The sequence below is a fragment of the Panulirus ornatus genome, chromosome 16 (assembly GCF_036320965.1).
Source record: "Panulirus ornatus isolate Po-2019 chromosome 16, ASM3632096v1, whole genome shotgun sequence".
In the NCBI taxonomy this organism is placed as follows: Eukaryota; Metazoa; Arthropoda; class Malacostraca; order Decapoda; family Palinuridae; genus Panulirus; species Panulirus ornatus.
In genome coordinates, this window is record NC_092239.1 from 4,789,282 (window position 1) to 4,807,644 (window position 18,363).

An 18,363-nucleotide genomic window follows, 5' to 3' on the forward strand; every position below is an offset into this window, starting at 1 on the left:
TGCCCCTGCACTTTTATGTACATAAACACACACACAACATAACAATCTATGAACTGTGGTCATGACTGGTGGATATGGCCAGCTTCCTGAGTGCTGCAGAAGCCTTGCAAGGATAGAAAGGACCCCTGGTATATATTTTATGCAATGTAGTGTATATGAATTTTAATGACACCATTTCTTAAAAATACATTCCTATTCATTACAGCTCTGGGTGCTGATGAAACTTTGGACGTAGACTTGAAGAAGTTGAGAGGGCCCTCATGGCTGCCACATGGAGAAGCTAACCTTGTACTCATGATTGATCCCTTCAACAGAACCAATGATTCCAACAGGACAAATAATCTTTGCATCTTGCCAATGGACCTTGAATCTTTTGGTGGTAAGTTCACTGCATTAAATACGTAAATGACACAATTTTGTCTTTATGAGTGTAGAAGGCTCTGATAGTGCCAGATGGAAAAAAAAAGGTGTAAATTACCAGATGACATCCAATGAGTAACCTTTCCCATGATATTAAATTTATTTGAAGAAGAGTTAGATGTCTATTATAATGCTTGATTGAAATACATCACTAATTTATGAGTGTAGTATACTTTATTTGCAAGTTAGTATAACACTTAAGTAATGAATGGAATTTGGGCATTATGTACCTAGTACTCAAGTATGGGCTTTGTAAACTTCAGGTTTCTTTAGCCCTCAGTGCCCTATATTGTGCCAGTGCCGTGAGATGTTGTAATACTGGCTTTCTCATTAGTAGAGCCTTTTCTTATAAGCTTTCCATATATTAATTGCATACAATAGCCATGTGTATGAAAAGCCTTACAATGACATAATTCATATCAAACATAAGCCTATTAGCATGAGTCACACCATGAGTGCAGTGAAAGAATGTTAATCCGAGAAACTTTTAAGTGGAAAATTTAAATGAATACAGTTATCAGACATCAATCTACTATAAATGAAGCTCCATTTTTGGGTTCTACATTTAGATTTCTTGCCCTCTTGCTTCAGATAGAGAGACCAGTCATTGTGAGGTTGTACCTGATGTGGAGACTGAAGGAATAAATGCATTACTTCTTTCTATAGACAACAAACAGGTAGCTGGCTACATGTATGAGGTGAGTTATATGCTTCAGTGCCTGTTCAATGTTTTGGATTTTTTTTACTTGTATCATATTACAGGAAATACTGTTATAATGTTACAGTTGGTTAGGCTGCATCCACCTTCAGTGGTTTAATTGGAGTGCACTGTAGACTATAACATCTTTAGTCAAGTGAGTGACATAATGGCTGTACATGTATCCATGAAAAGTGACTGATATATTTTCAAACGTATCTTGAAAGCCAGAAAATACAAAAGTAGTAGCATTTGTATAGTGTAGAGTACTTTCAGATACTCTAGTTTGGTAATGTGTAGTACAATCTCTGAAAGCCATAGTGAATACTCAACAGGGAGGACCAGGACGTGGGGGCATAGTGGTAGCAACCCCTGAAGAGGTGAAAGAGAAGTACATGGAGTACAGTAGGGCCAGAGACCACATGGCAAGACTCCTTGCATTAGAAGTGTGCCCCAGCCAATCAGACAGCAACATGACAGGTGCCAGTGACTCATTTTTGAATAAGGCCAAGTTAGTGCTGAAGACTCTCGTGAAAGAAATGAATAGTTTGGAACTGAATGTAAGTCGAGTTGATATCAGATTTCATGCATGAATTACTGCATCCTCATTCTGCAATGCTGCACATGCTTGACTAAAGATGTACCTGGACCTTTGCTGTTAGCTCTTTGTGCTTCTTCTGGTGTGGTGACCAAACATGAGAAGGATATTCTAGTTTTGGCCTTATGTATGATGTGAACCACTTATTGAATATGTTTTTATTCATGAACTTGAATATAATTTTACAAATTACTTGCAAATACTTGGTCCCTTTTAACTGTTCTCCTAAGGAGGGACTTTGGTGATAACTCAGAAATGATGTCATCTTCTAAATCTCTCTCAAAAACAGATTTCTGCAGCTTATTTCTTGCTAGATGATATTCATATTTTGGCTTTCTTTCAATGTGACCCAGCCTCATTACTTTACATTTACTCAATTTGAGCTTCATCAACTACACATCAGATCAACTTTGAAGTCTGTTAAGGTCTTCTTTTAACCTGATGCAATCTGTTTTTTTCACTTTCTTCAGGACTTCTGCATTATTTGCATACACATTTAGGTAGGAGTCTATACCAAGCCATTTACATAAATCATGAAGAGTAATGGTCCCAGAACAAAACCCTGCAGCACTACGCTAGTGATCAACTCATTTTAAGAAGGCTTCTCTGACATGCATCCTCTGTTCCCTTCTACCAAGTTAATTTTTGATCCTTCAAAGGAGAAACCCTATTATTCCAACCTGATGATCCACCTTCTTAATCAGACTTCTATGCAGTATAGTGTTAGAAGCTTTCTGGTAGTGTGATCACTATTTTCATGTTACAGGGAGACAGTTTTACAATTGTGTTGTCCCATCTTCTAACCTAGTGTATAAGTACCATATCTTTAATCCTTTATATATATGTGTGTGTGTGTGTATGTGTATTGAATATGAGATAACCTTAACTGAGGCATACAGCTGCCTGTGTCTTCTCAGCTACCATAAAGATAAGTTCTCACAGCTGAGGAACTTTCAGGTAGAAGACCAAAGAATAAGTTATTCCCTCTTTTATTTTTTGTTCACTATTTCCCTTCTTAGCAAGGTAGTGTACAGAACTGATACCTGAGCCTTCAGGTAGAAATTTCTGTTTTTTTGGAAAGTAAAAATACTGGAGGGGAGGATTTCGAACTCTCTCCCCACTTCCTTTCCTCTTGAGTTGCTTTCTGTAACATGAGACTTGTTGTTATGGTAATAGTCTTTCTCCCATATCCCAAATATTTCTAATATAGGAGATGAAACTGTAACTGGTATGTCTCCAAATGGAAAAAATGCCTGTAACCGTATGGATGATCCAACAAGAGGGTATTCTGTTGTACACTGTTGATTGTAATGGAAAATATTCATTCCGTGTATCAAAACATACATGAAGGTTAACTTTTGTACAGACTTGGTAAGATGAAGTACTTAATTTTATATCCTTTCTGCATCATATTTGTTGTTTATGCCACATAGCCCTAAGATGATACAAGAAGTCAGATGAAAAATGGAAATAAGCTGAATATATCACTTTCAACTGTTTTAGTCTCATAACCAGAGCAACCTTTATTTTGGCCCATCACACTTTCAGGGTTTACATAGTCTTACAGCCATTATTATATTCTCTTTCTCAGTTTCATTGCATCTTCTTTCCTTTATATGGGGTCACCTCACCTTTTTGTCTCTGGCAAGTCAGAACACACTTCATTCCATGTTCAAAAGGTTAAAACATTCTAGTACACTAGACTCTGTGCTGCTTTCCTGAACATTTTGCCTGGTATGCATCTCAAATAACCCTGCTGCTGTATTTGCTCTCTTTGCTTATCAAAAGTATGTGATATATTTCATTGTTCTGTATGTCAAAGTGGTATATGATCTTCATGGCTTTGATTCAATGTCATATCATTAACCATGATTTTGGCTTAAGGAGCCAGAGGTGAAGGATGCCCACGAGACAGTACTCCAGATCGTAAGGCTGGTTGACAACTTGACTGACCTAATAATGGAAGAGGATGGTGTCTTGAGAAGGATCTTCCTGGAGTGGGCAGCTAGCCTCATCGAGAATGTGTATTTGCCTTCAGTAATGATGAGCTGTCACAATGAAATGGGCCAAAACTGTAATGACCTAGATGATGGCATGAGCTCAACTCATGAAACATGTTATCCAACTGATGGAATACATTTTCTAGATGATGAAAATGACTCTCATATGCATAATGATGAGGGTACTAGCTATGAAGGAATCAGTAGTCTTGAGTAAGTTATATATTTCTTTCTTCTCTATTACTGGGTGGGGAGCATAATAGTTTGATATTAAGTTAACAAATTTTTTTTTTTTGCATTGATTTGCCATTTCCTACCTTAGTGAGGTAGTGTCAGGATCAGATAACAGAAGAAAGTTGTGTCATATATTCATTTACTTCATAATCCATTATGAAGTTATTTAATGGAATCTGTTTTTGAAAAATTACAAACTGTTCATGTAATATATATTCATGTTTACCATATGTATCTAATTCTACTGGTGTAACCAGACTCCACCTGCAAGTGGTCACACCATGAGTGGGAAACTGCTTTCTTTAAAGAAGTAACAAAGTTGGTGGACAGAAAGAAACACATTCTTGGCAGTGTCCTTACTCCAAAGGAATCCATCATTTTCCTGCTCCTGCATGGAGTTCAACGTTGAATTGCAGGAGTCCCACAGGAGGCAAATTTATTTTTCATACTTGTTTACCAATTCCCACAGTATGAGTTAGCACCAAAAAACATGAAAAGAATGGCCTCATTTGCTCACAGCTGCTCTCTAGATAACTTGTATAAATCACTGAAGCCAGAAACTCCTGTCCACAGCCAAGTTTCCCAGACATTTCAGTGGTTTTCCTTGACATGCCACTGTTCAGCCCATTTACAGCATATCACCCTGCATATACATCACTTCAATTTGCTGTATCTCATGCATGTTGTACACTCTTCAGCATGTTCAGGTGCTAATAACTCTGGGCATCTTTCACTCTATCCTTCCATCTTGTCCTTCGTTCCCTCTTCTCCTTGTTCCCTCCACTTCTGACATGTATGAGAATGATAATATTTATGATGATAATAATGATAATAATAAAAATGATAAGGTAATAATAATGGAAGTAGTAATAATAAAAATGATAATGAAGATATTAATGATAATAATGATAATTTTTTCAGGTCTGTTTGCACATTTGCCACATTAGTGAGCCTCAGAGAAAAAATTCTTCCTTGGCTCCTTCCTTTGTTTCTTAAAGTAATTATACACAATGGGAGGATTTCCAGGCCCCTGCTCTCCCACTTCTCTTAGTTATCATCTATGACCATCTAAGGTATAATGATAGTAATGCATTACACATGACAGCTAGAGAATGGATGCGAGTGAATGAGTCTTTTTCTTTTGTTCCTGGAAATGCCTAATTACATGAGAAATAGCAAAAAATGTATAGAAATAACAATATTAATATTGATAATAGTAGTAATTTTTTTTTTTCATGCCAGTTCACCATTTTCTACCTTTACTAGGTAGTATAAGGAAGTGAGCCTCAGAGGAAAACCCTATCTTAGCTCCATGTTTTGTTCCTTTTTGAAAGTAATAATACAAGAGGGGAGGATTCCCCCCTCCCCCCAGCTCCCATTCCTTTTAGTCATTTTTTAAGACATTCAGTTGGTACCTGGTTAGTATCCTCTCTCCCCTTTCCCATAAGGATAGATAATAATAATAATATTAATACTGTTCTACATTTACCATACTGAGAAACCTGTTACTAAACTGTTTTGATGCCTGAGGTATCTAAATATCACTTGGCATTTTCTTAATCATCAAAATATAAAGCAACTATGTTAACCACTTCCCAGAGACTTAGTGTAGTATATCATCACAGATGATGATTACACCAATATTTCTCATTATTTGTCAATAGACTCCTTCATCCATTCATTAATCATCTGGTCTCTCTATATATCCATGTCACCTCACTGTTTTCCAGTAAGTAAAGGAAAGAACTGTTCTTCTCTCATTAACATCCACATCCTTACCTACAAATGCATGTGCATCCACAACTTAGTTACTAAGTTTTACATTAAAGTTTAGTGTTCAGGCACGATATGAAGTATAGCCATGTAGCTTCATATGCAGATTCATGTTGAGGATATTAGTATCTCACCAAAAGAAGGTTGTCTTGACATATGTTTTACAGTTCAGTGGTCTGCACACTTCATGATTGTAGATCAACAGTAATTTATATTTCTGGAACATAGGTCATATAATTTTGCATATTTCATGATTCCCTCTTGATAGATACACTGTCTTTACCTGCATGCTGATATCTCATATCAGCATCAGCAGTATGGGTCATAGCTTTCATTGCATTGCAGCTAAAACTTCCTGTCTGGCATGATTTTTATATTCATCTCTGTGTACTTAGTCATTACCACTTCAGTAGGGTAGCCTAGAGGCCTTTCTGCACCAACTACCTCTCCACTGGAGAGTTCCAAGGTGGAATGGAGTATATGAAATATAGATAGATAATATAATGCAATTGTTTTTGATATGTGGTCATCCGGGAAGTGTAGGATGTATGGGAGATTATTAGTCTGGATATGTTACGAATAACAAAAAGATTATCATTAGCTGGAAAGTCTGTTTCTTATGTGGAGGTGTGTGATATGTGGGGAAGAGTTATTATGATATTTGTCTGCTATTGCTAATTTTCATTATTTTCCATTTTCTTGATAGATTTTAGTTGATTAGTTCTATAAAAAGTGTATTTTTGAGTAAATGAGTGGTTACCTATACTTTAACATCAAATGAAAAAATTATACAGAATTGGTAGCTAAATTTTTCTCTAACTAGGACTGAGGACTGTATTGTCAGATGTAATGATGCCAGCCGGAGTGGTCCATGTTACAGGAAGTGCAAAGGTAGGTAAAACTGTTCAAGTGACATTAATTAGAGCTCTTGTCCCAGCCCAGTGGAAGTTCACTGTAATTACTTTTTCCTTATCCTTTGATCTGTAACTTGCAAGTCTGAACTGATAAGTTATGATCTTTTCAAAAGACAGAGCTTATTCCTAAGTAAACCACCCTCCACAAAGGGCTTCACTGTTCCTTCCAGTTCGTAGCTTTAAGGGGACTGTACAGGGTAGTTAGTATTTAATTATGGTATTCACTGAAAATAAATTGGTTAATAGTCTATAATAGACACATTCAAAAGATTACTCACAAAACTGTCTAAATTAAACAAAACCTTTCCAAGACATTTGAATTTATAACAGATTTTGTAAGGGTTATTTTCCTTTGAAAAATAATTACCATCAACTTCAAGGGTATGTCTTAAATGGTTGGAATGAATTTGTGAAGTAAGCCATGCTTCAGAAAAAAAAATTAAAAATATTTTCCAAAAATAGAGTAAGAAAAGAATTCTTACGATATATGAAGATGAAAAAATCTTATCATAAAACAGAATTTTGATTAATGATTTGCTGGACTAGGCATAGATGATGGGTAGGGTGGAATGAGGCATCAGGGTAGGCAGACTGTTAGCTACATAAAGATATTGCTTTTCATTTACATTTACTTTACAGACAGTAGCTAACGTACATTCTTGATCACACACTCAAGTAGTTGGGTTTTTATTATATTTGGTTATTCAGAGATGACAATATGGTAATCAAGCAGAATACTGGTCATAATGTGCTTTGGATTCAGGGTGATCTTAGGACCAGAAGTCCCACGGTAATAGTTACTTCAGGGACATGAAGCTGACCCCCAGTAACTAACTGCCAACAGATTATTAGATTGATTGGATTAGCAAAATATGAGAGCAGAATTATGCATTCATTTAAAGTGAAAAAACAACGATGTATACATGCAAACACATGCCCAATATACCAGGTAAATCACATTGTCAACTCCCAATGTTGGAAGTAGTTAGGGACACTCATCCAGCAAATAATTTGTTCACCTCACACTTGAAGCACAAGAATAAAGAGAAGTGCCAAGAATGCAGAAAACAAAAATCATGCTATCAGCAGGATAACTAACCATTGTAACAGCAAAATAAATGCATATGCCACAGTAATGGAAGTAATAAATGAGATCACTAATTCAATCATTGTATCACTTTGTCCATTCCTGGCGCTACCTTGCTAACATGGGAAAGGGTAGATAAGTACAAAAAAAAAAAAAAAAATCACTGGTATCATATCAAGTTAGGGACATATATGATAGACATACATACAAAAATTACCCTTTTCAGATCTGGAGTTCAGCAAACTGTATTTAGACAAAGGACAGAATACTCATTTTAAAGGTGATATCAAGCATGCACAAAATGGAAACATGGAGGCTATGTGGATTCCATCCTCCCCAGAGAGTGAGGAAAGTGATGCACAAATTGGTGAAAGATCATCTAAAATATATGACAGAGAACAAGATCAGTCATTAGGAGGAGCAGGTGATGAACAAAATCAGTCACCTTTCAAAGGGATAGGTCGAATCATAACCAAGGCAAGAACTGATGGAGACGATGACTCAGAAAATCGTGCCACTGGAGGACATCCATCATCAGAAAATGGTAGTGAAATTTCCAATGAAGAGAATGATATGGTATTTGAGGAAGATGAAAGGTAAGAAGTTATATGCAGTTTTTATGGATCTGGAGAAAGTGTATGACAGAGTCGAGTGGAATGCTTTGTGGGATGTGTTAAGGATATTTGGTATAGGGGGACAACTGTTGGATGGTGTAAAAGCCTTCTATAGAGGAGTAAATGCATGTGCAAGAGAGTGGATGGAGAGTTTAGCAGATGCTTTGGGATACATGTAGGTGAGAGGTAAGGCTGGAGGGAGAGAAACAGAGGAAGAATGCATGGAATGGGGTATGTGAAGGAGGCATGGAAGGACAAGGAAAAGTGGAGACTTTTGCTGTGGCCACCCCTCGATGGGAGTTCCTTAAGGGAACAGGCGTCAGAGATATGGATAGATAAATTGATAGACAGTGGCTTCCCATATTTCTTATGTTATGATGATGGTTTCATCCATGATGGTATGGATGATGCATCTGTAAGGTATATCAGGTTCTTTTTATCATAATCAAATAAAAGACCTAATATCAGTCACACCAAAGTTTTCATTTTTTCCTAGAATTAGGATCACAACAACTTCTGCTTTGATCTGAATGCTTTTTCATGTACAAGATGCTGCTTTGGATCTCAGATAAGTTATTCTATGCACGTTAAATGAAAAATGCTTCAATCCATATCAAGGCTAGAAGTACGAAAATATGCTACAAAATTTTCTTTCCTTTGCAGAAATAATCCTTCATACAAACTAAGAATGCGCATAAAGCATTTGGTGGACAAGATTACTGAGAAGTTAAGAAGTGATACTCATCCTCAAGATATACAGGAGCTCAGTTTCTTGCCCATGTCAGTGCGTATGTCCATCAAGGAATTGTTCATCAAGATTACTGATGAAAATTCTAAGTTCTCTGTGCTTATGGGAGTCTTTGAGAACTTAGAGTAAGTACAGAGTTATGTAATACTGTAATGTGTTTTAATGAATTAATCAGTAGGATTTTTGTAACTGATCCCGCTGAGTTTGAAGGACATAATATTATGGTCAAATTTATAATCTTTTTCAGATTTCTACCTAATTAGATATTTAAGTTTCATATAGAACAGAATGAGAAAAAGAAAATATGGAGAGTAGCAGTAACATTTCTTTTACTGCCACTATGAACACTTTGTTTGAAAATTTTACTGGGTTTAACTGAACCTCATTTTCAGAACTGTCAGTTATGATGTGCTGCAAAACTCACTTACATAGCTTTATTAACCTGTTATAGAGTTAAAACACTTCAGTTTTCAGGATGCTGTAAAGTGTAACCTGTTGTCACGATCTGTTGTGGAAATTTTCCTAGTTGTTTGTCTTGGCTCAATATACAGTCCATTCTGCCATACATTATCAATCCCAGTGCCTTCAGGCTTGAATGAAAACTTCTAAAGAGGTTGGGTTTAATTAATCATTTTAGGTTTATATAAATGTGTCCTTAGGACTCAAGGTCTCCCTTCACCTTCACATCAACTGAAAGGATCTCATCATACCATAATATCTCCTCTGAGAGTCGTGTTTCCTCTATGATCATCCTATTTTTATCACATAATTATGCTAACTGCAGAAGCTGGTGACTGAGTTTGGTAAAGTGTGTGAAAGAAGAAAGTTAAGAGTAAATGTGAATAAGAGCAAGGTTATTAGGTACAGTAGGGTTGAGGGTCAAGTCAATTGGGAGGTAAGTTTGAATCGAGAAAAACTGGAGGAGGTAAAGTGTTTTTGATATCTGGGAGTGGATCTGGCAGCGGATGGAACCATGGAAGCGGAAGTGAATCATAGGGTGGGGGAGGGGGCAAAAATCCTGGGAGCCTTGAAGAATGTGTGGAAGTTGAGAACATTATCTCGGAGAGCAAAAATGGGTATGTTTGAAGGAATAGTGGTTCCAACAATGTTGTATGGTTGCGAGGCATGGGCTATGGATAGAGTTGTGCGCAGGAGGGTGGATGTGCTGGAAATGAGATGTTTGAGGACAATGTGTGGTGTGAGGTGGTTTGATTGAGTAAGTAATGTAAGGGTAAGAGAGATGTGTGGAAATAAAAAGAGCGTGGTTGAGAGAGCAGAAGAGGGTGTTTTGAAATGGTTTGGGCACATGGAGAGAATGAGTGAGGAAAGATTGACCAAGAGGATATATGTGTCGGAGGTGGAGGGAACGAGGAGAAGTGGTAGACCAAACTGGGGGTGGAAAGATGGAATGAAAAAGATTTTGAGTGATCGGGGCCTGAACATGCAGGAGGGTGAAAGGAGGGTAAGGAATAGAGTGAATTGGATCGATGTGGTACACTGGGGTTGACGTGCTGTCAGTGGATTGAATCAGGGCATGTGAAGCGTCTGGGGTAAACCATGTAAAGTTGTGTGGGGCGTGGATGTGGAAAGGGAGCTGTGGTTTCGGGCATTATTGCATGACAGCTAGAGACTGAGTGTGAACGAATGAGGCTTTTGTTGTCTTTTCCTAGTGCTACCTCACACACATGAGGGGGGAGGGGGATGGTATTCCATGTGTGGCGAGGTGGCGATGGGAATGAATAAAGGCAGACAGTGTGAATTGTGTGCATGGGTATATATGTATGTGTCTGTGTGTGTATATGTATGTGTACATTGAGATGTATAGGTATGTATATTTGCGTGTGTGGATGTGTATGTATATACATTGTGTATGGGGGTGGGTTGGTCCATTTCTTTTGTCTGTTTCCTTGCGCTACCTCGCAAACGCGGGAGACAGCGACAAAGCAAAATAAATATATAAATAAATAATTATGCTAATGTAACATTACATGATCACTTTTCAGTTGGTGTATCATATTCAATATTCTCAGTTTCTGTGTTACTGTGTGTAAAGGTAAGAACTATTAATACTGGTATATCAGCTCCTCTGATTCCAGTGTGCTCCATGACACACCAATGCAGGCACATTTCCTGTGTAGAGTCTTACAACTTATGTCTCTATAAGAATTTAAATCACCATATTTCTCTATGTAATCAAAATTCCCTATCTTTAGAACTTCATTCTGTTTCGAAGAATTTGTTGCACTGTTTCCTGTATCTTCATGATTGTCTCTTCATTGCTATCTTTACATATATATTCAGGTTCATTAAATTTTTTTGGAAGAGTACAGATTATCAGTACCACATTGCACTTCTTTCCTACAGTTACTGTTTCCTTTATGGACTGTTTTAATGGGTCATCTTTCAGCATACACTGAAATATAGTATCATCCCAATTTGCAAAGGCCAATCCTTCTTTAAACTCTCTTCTCTGCATTGCCCTTGTTTATCCCTCTGGACAGATTTTGGGAGATCTTATCTCTTTAGTAAATTTTTTCCCAACAAATCCAACAATAATTGGAATTCCTTGAATTCTAGTTTTCCATTTACTACTAGTCCATCTGCAATCACAAACATTATTTTAAGACTAAAATTCCCATCTCATGACACTGTTGACCTCTCTGTGGTGGAAGTAAATTTTGTCAATGCCTTTGAAGATACTGAGGAACATGATCATGGATGAGATAAACATAAGTAAGAGAATACCATTTGCATCAGATGACTGATTATTAGAAGTTCAGTGGTTTTGGTAAATAAAGTATCCCTGTACTGTATATGTAAGGACTTGTGTACTTATTTAGTTACTTAGACATATTTTATTAACAGGAAATATATAAAGGAAATTGGAGTTGAGGTGAATATGATGCAGCAAATTGAAAAGTTGCAGGAGCTCAAGAACAACAACAGTATGAAGGCAATGGTCAACCTTACCTTGAAGTACATCAATATCACCATGAAACACAGGGAAGGTGTTTCTGATTTTATACAAGCAGTAAGTTTTCAGTTCCATTGTTATCCACCTAGTATTTACAAATTTTCTCATGTATTATTTTCAATAGACCCTTCACTTGCTCTACACCTCATGTATTTGCCTAAAAGCCAAATGATTTGCCCAAGAAAGTTAAAAATACATGACTAAAAGTGCGTCATAAATAATGCAGACTAAAGATGTAACTATAATGTCTTGAGGTGGTCTGAACATCCTGCATAAAACAAAAACTTATTTTTCATCACCATGCACAGTTAGCCATGACATCATGGTGGCCTTTCTTGTCTGTTAAGTTTGGTCATCCAAAAATAATTGTGCTGTTTTTACAAGGGATTGATTCATCCTTGTATGGAGTACTAATCTCACATTTGGGGTGGTTCTAGCTCTGTATGCTTACTTGAGAGAGTTGAGTCAAAAGCTATCTGACTTATAAACTGTTCCATGCTAACTTCTAAACTTGACCCCCTTGCCTTACGGTGCATTGTTCGTTCACTTTCTCTCTTCTATTGGTATTACTTTGGTTTTTGCTCTCGAGAGCTGGCTGTTTGTGTGCTCCCCACTACTAACTAGACCAAGTGATACTCAGCAAGCTGCTGCATCACATGATAATTGTGTGGCCTTCAGCAACTAAAGGATGGGCCATTTTGATGACTGCTTCTTTCCCTAAATGTTGAAGCATTGGAACTCTCTACCTTCTCATGTCTTTACCAAAAACTATGACCCAGCACATTTCAAAAGATGGGTCTTTCACTTTCTTCAAAATTTATAAATACTTTCCCCTTGTCTTTTCTTGTTCTGTTTCATAATTCTCTATTTCAATTAAGGCCGGGCCTTGATGTGGACTTCTGTCCATGACAGGAGCCTTGAAAATCTCTAGCTGTCACGCGTAATGCACTGAAACCACAGCTCCCTATCCATATCCAGGCCCCACAGACCTTTCCACGATTTATCCCAGACGTTTCACATGCCCTGGTTCAGTCCATTGACAGCACATCAACCCCAGCATACCACATCATTCCAATTCGCTCTATTCCTTGCACGCCTCTCACCCTCCTGCCAATTCAGGCCTCGATCGCTCAAAATCTTTTTCACTCCATCCTTTCACCTCCAATTTAGTCTCTTGCTTCTCCTTGTTCCCTCCACCTCTAACACATATCCTCTTTGTCAACTTATCCTCACTCATTTTCTCCTTATGTCCAAACCATTTCAACGCACCCTCTCCTGCTCTCTCAATCACACTCTTTTTATTACCACACATCTCTTTTGCCCTTTCATTACTTGCTCGATCAAACCACTTCACACCACATATTGTCCTCAAACATTTAATTAGCAAAACATCCACCCTCTGCCATACAACCCTATCTATAGTCCCATGCTTCACAACCATATAATATTGTTGTAACTATCATTTCTTCAACCATACCCATTTTTGCTATCCAAGATAACATTCTCTCTTTCCACACATTCTTCATGACTCCCAGAACCATCGCCTCCTCCCAGATGGTTCCATTGCTGCTAAGTCCACTCCCAGATATCTAAAACTTCAATTCCTCCAATATTTCTCCATTCATACTCACATCCCAACTAACTTGTCCCTCAACCCTGCAGAACTTAATGACCTTATTCATTCTTATTTACTCTCAACTTTCTCCTTCCTCATACTTTTCCAAACTCAGTCACCAACTTCTGCAATTTTTTGCTCAAATCAGCCACCAGTGGGAATTTGTGTCACTTTGTTCGTCCACAAACATTGATAACAAATGTCCTCTTAAAGTCACTGGTTATTGTTTTTCTTCTACTCCCTACCCTCTTATTTCTACCCATAAATGATATTTCTTCTGAGGAATTATGCTGCATAGTACAATCTATATTTAGTCTCTACTATTTGTTGACTTCCTTTGGACTTTCTTTGTTATGAGCTGTATGTTCCCTTTAAGTAATCAAACAAAAAGAATATTCTGGTTCAGTTGCAAGCTGTAAATATTTTACTGATCACTTTATCCGTATACTTTAAAGCAGTTTTAATGTTTGCCAGTAGATAGTTTGCCTCCTTAAAAATTCTCTAAACCTGTTGTTCAGCTAGTAGGTTGGGCACATTGTTAACCTCATGTCCCTTTCACATACAGATTCCAGCCCATGCCAACTTAGCTGCTATAAAAAACCTGTTTCCTCCAAATATAGCCTTACTGAGGCCTTCCTTCCCTGTGTCCAGTCTTCGTTAATTGGCATTTACTATGAATGTACTTGATTAATCATGCATGTATCACAGCTAACTCAAGAGCTTCACTAAATGTCAGCAGGATGATAAATTTACTATCATTCCTCGCATCTCTCATGGTCCTAGCTTTATCTTAAAACATATGCAGGTATCAATCACTTTGTCTTGGCAAGCAATTTACATAGATCGTGAAAAGCAGCAGCCTCATGACCGAAGACCAAGCACTGCAATATACCATTCAGGAAATTTTTGACTGATTTTAGATGGACAAATAGAAAGACTACATACCAGTATAATTGATAACTCTTTTTATTTAGGTGAAAAGGCTTGACCTAAAGATGCTGTGTTCCATGATGAAGAAGCCTGGACCAGATCCTACCAAGGAGATGTACTGCCTCAGGTACAATGTTTTTATTCTTATTATCACCATTATTATAATTATTATTATTATTATTATTCTCAGTAGTGGTAAATCAGGTAATGGTAAAGCCTTCTTGATTTCCATTTTCTAAATAAGTTGCCCTGTATTCTCTTAAGAGAGATTGTGTTATACAGAAGGAATTGATGCCATTGAAGGATTTGGACTTTTAAAACCCAGTAAATATGGTGTATGGGAAATAAGGAACATAAATGTAATCTTGGTGCATGTTATTGTGCTCTTTATGAACAGGTTTGGATTTAGGAGAATGGACTCTCACAGACTCAAGTGCCATATTCATCGAAAAGTATTTGTTTCCCACTTCATACTTTTCTTGTACATTTCACCTCATCTCCTATGAATGAATGTTTATTTTAGGTAAGTCACTCATTTGCCCCTGTAGTTCTACTAAAACTGCTGAAGCTATATGGTTGACACTAGGAAGATGGGTTGTCAGAAACATAAAAATGCCACAGCCATGCTTAGTGTACACAAGAATGTATGTGTATCTTGGAAGGCTGTGTTAGAAATGCTTAAAAACACTACAATAGTCACCTGTTTATGGTGTACCCCTGTGCCCTATCCTAACATCATACTGCCATGTTCCCCCAACTGGCTATCTTTACCACCAGTCTCTTACCATTAAGTCAGTGAGGAAGGGCTTTGCTTTGGGCAAGGTTTAACTTAACAATAAGTTGAGTTGGCTCATTGTAAATACCAGTTTAATTTCTGTTCTTTCTGCTAATATCAATATTTGTGACATACATCTGAAAGTTTTGAATAACACTTGATTTGTATTTTTAGTCAGACAGGAGACTGTAAGTGGTTAGGCCTTTCAGCCTCTTCACACTGGAAATCCTTCCAGTCAGGAGGGTTGAATCAAAAGAAATTTGGAGCACACTTCCAGGAATGGCAAAAATTTCTTTGGGTGACTCTGAAACAACTGGAACTCCATACAACGATGAAGAAGAGGAATGAAGGAAATTTGATTCATTCTTGGTCCTTGTATTACGCCCATGTAGATATATGATTTATAAGTCAATATCACCCACAAGGAGATATAATGAGCTTCCCGTTTTTGAGCAACTATCCATAATGTCATATGTCATTAGACAGGATGGCCTGTTCTCTGAACTTGTGGCCATGGACACGACAGTATTCATAGTTTGTTAAATTTGCAAGTAACATCTTTTCCTGAGAGTATTTCACATAAAATGATCCATAGATATCATAGTAGATATATTCTATTCCAAGGATATAAGATGGGAACAGAGTGGTGACTGGATTGAGGTTCTGTCATGTGAATAGGGTTGTTTGGACATTAGTCCAAAGGTGGATCTTGTTACAGTGGTGGTCAGTCACAAAATATCAATTTATTGGTCTCATTCTCCATATCTATTTTTGAGTGGGATAAGGCTCACTGCACTTTCAGCTGGAATTGATAGAATAACTCCTCTTGTTATACTCATGGTGTCTTCTTTTTTCAAACAAGGTGAACCATGGCTCAGGTCAAGCTTCATTCTGGTTGACTCAGCAATAGTTTTCAAACTACTTTTGTAAGTGCAAAGAATCCAAGGAAGACTTTTTTCTGATGATATTCCAGCTAGACTGAAGGTTAGCTTTCATTAGTAAATTATCAAGGTCTTGGATGGTTCATATTTGGCCTTTTTAGAATTCTTATATTCAGAGATTTGTTGCCTAAAGACTAATCTGTGGTTGGATTGCATCAAGAAAGGTCATACTGATCAGCCTTTGTATAATCTAACATCTCTAAAGTACTGCTATATGAAAGACTGAGATCCGTGGAAAAGGTGCTGAGTCAGCTTATAAAATTTGCAACTGTCATCTCAATCCTTTATTTTGGCTTGCTATTAAACTGCTTTATTTAAAATAAGAAATTTAAAAATTTTGGGGGGGCAAGTTTAAAGAATTGTTTTAGATCAGCTCACCTGGGACTTTATATATTTTGCTCAGAGAGCAAAAAAATCATTCCAAAGTTAAGGTAAAATTTTGTTTTCACTTGTGTTATTAAAACCATGAGACACTTTCTCTTCATAAAAAAGTGTTGCCCTGGGAGAGATTGTGTTTTTCTAATGCATCAACATAAGTCTACACAATGATCTGTTGCAGATGAAAAACTGGCGATGTTTGTTCTACTACTGACTACCTTAAGATTTTTTCCCTACTTAGAAAAGCCTCTTTCCCTTTCAGTTTACTGTGGTAACTCTCCATATGTGAGAGTAAATGTGGATCTGTTTAAAGAATCAACGTTCATCTTGAGAAAAGCACATTTTTGCAGTAGAATTCACACTTATTTTTCAACTCTTGTGCACTTAGCCCACCTTACCCCAAGAGGCTTGGCTTACCTTATAACAACTCAGTGACAAAAACATGGCAGTGTTATTTCATGGATAGGGCATGGATGTGAAGCTTTAATAGGTAACTGGAAAGTGTTTATGAATGGTGTTATCACACCACCCTTCAGTGCACATATATGGTTATATTTTTTGCATAAATTATATGTGACTGGCTTTTTTGTTATGTGTTTGCCTATCTAACCAATATCACCCATATAGCTCTGATGGCTTTATAGAACTGTATGGGTTATGAACAAATGAGAATTTTAGTGCAAAAAACATGCTTTTCATAAGCTCAAAGATAACTTTTTGTGCACAGAATGGCCCAGAAAGATGTGATGGTGATGTCTAGAAGGGTAAAACTACCTCAACAGAAGGAATTCTTCACAGATCCAATGAAAACATTTTCAAAGTCACTAAAGCAAAGTTGGGGATATCCAGTATACTGGATAATTGGTAAGTATATTGGCGGTGTGATAATGATGGAACTCAATTTGTTACTAACTTTGAAAGAAAGGGTAAATGGAAGAATAAAACTTGGCCTGACCAGTTTACAGGTCTCACAATCAAATTTAATTCTGAGTGTGACCTTTTGATATGTATTTTTATCTGCAATTGAAGTATTTTCTATTATTCTCTTATTTTCTGTGCCACTGTTGTATTATACTTTAAGAATGTTGTGTGTTCTGCTATGTTATCTTTACCTTAACTATTTTTTTATCTATATTTATTATACTTTGTCGCTGTCTCCCGCGTTTGCGAGGTAGCGCAAGGAAACAGACGAAAGAAATGGCCCAACCCCCCCCCATACACATGTATATACATACGTCCACACACGCAAATATACATACCTACACAGCTTTCCATGGTTTACCCCAGACGCTTCACATGCCTTGATTCAATCCACTGACAGCACGTCAACCCCGGTATACCACATTGCTCCAATTCACTCTATTCCTTGCCCTCCTTTCACCCTCCTGCATATTCAGGCCCCGATCACACAAAATCTTTTTCACTCCATCTTTCCACCTCCAATTTGGTCTCCCTCTTCTCCTCGTTCCCTCCACCTCCGACACATATATCCTCTTGGTCAATCTTTCCTCACTCATTATCTCCATGTGCCCAAACCACTTCAAAACACCCTCTTCTGCTCTCTCAACCACGCTCTTTTTATTTCCACACATCTCTCTTACCCTTACGTTACTCACTCGATCAAACCACCTCACACCACACATTGTCCTCAAACATCTCATTTCC

At 37.4% G+C, this 18,363-nt stretch overlaps 1 protein-coding gene and 1 long non-coding RNA gene across 5 annotated transcripts in view; one reads left to right on the forward strand and one right to left on the reverse strand.

Annotated features, from left to right (window-relative positions):
• Positions 1–18,363, reverse strand: part of LOC139754069 (uncharacterized) — a 101,646-nt gene that overhangs the window by 69,653 nt on the left and 13,630 nt on the right. The window lies entirely within an intron of this gene.
• Positions 1–18,363, forward strand: part of LOC139754064 (uncharacterized) — a 37,995-nt gene that overhangs the window by 11,057 nt on the left and 8,575 nt on the right. For all 3 annotated transcript variants that reach the window (XM_071671102.1, XM_071671103.1, XM_071671104.1), the window contains 10 exons: positions 206–379; positions 1,012–1,118; positions 1,453–1,677; positions 3,600–3,928; positions 6,546–6,613; positions 7,950–8,319; positions 9,001–9,210; positions 11,951–12,116; positions 14,649–14,731; positions 17,426–17,562. In XM_071671102.1, the coding sequence (XP_071527203.1) occupies positions 206–379; positions 1,012–1,118; positions 1,453–1,677; positions 3,600–3,928; positions 6,546–6,613; positions 7,950–8,319; positions 9,001–9,210; positions 11,951–12,116; positions 14,649–14,731; positions 17,426–17,562 (1,869 nt within the window). The remainder of the gene's footprint in view (positions 1–205; positions 380–1,011; positions 1,119–1,452; positions 1,678–3,599; positions 3,929–6,545; positions 6,614–7,949; positions 8,320–9,000; positions 9,211–11,950; positions 12,117–14,648; positions 14,732–17,425; positions 17,563–18,363) is intronic.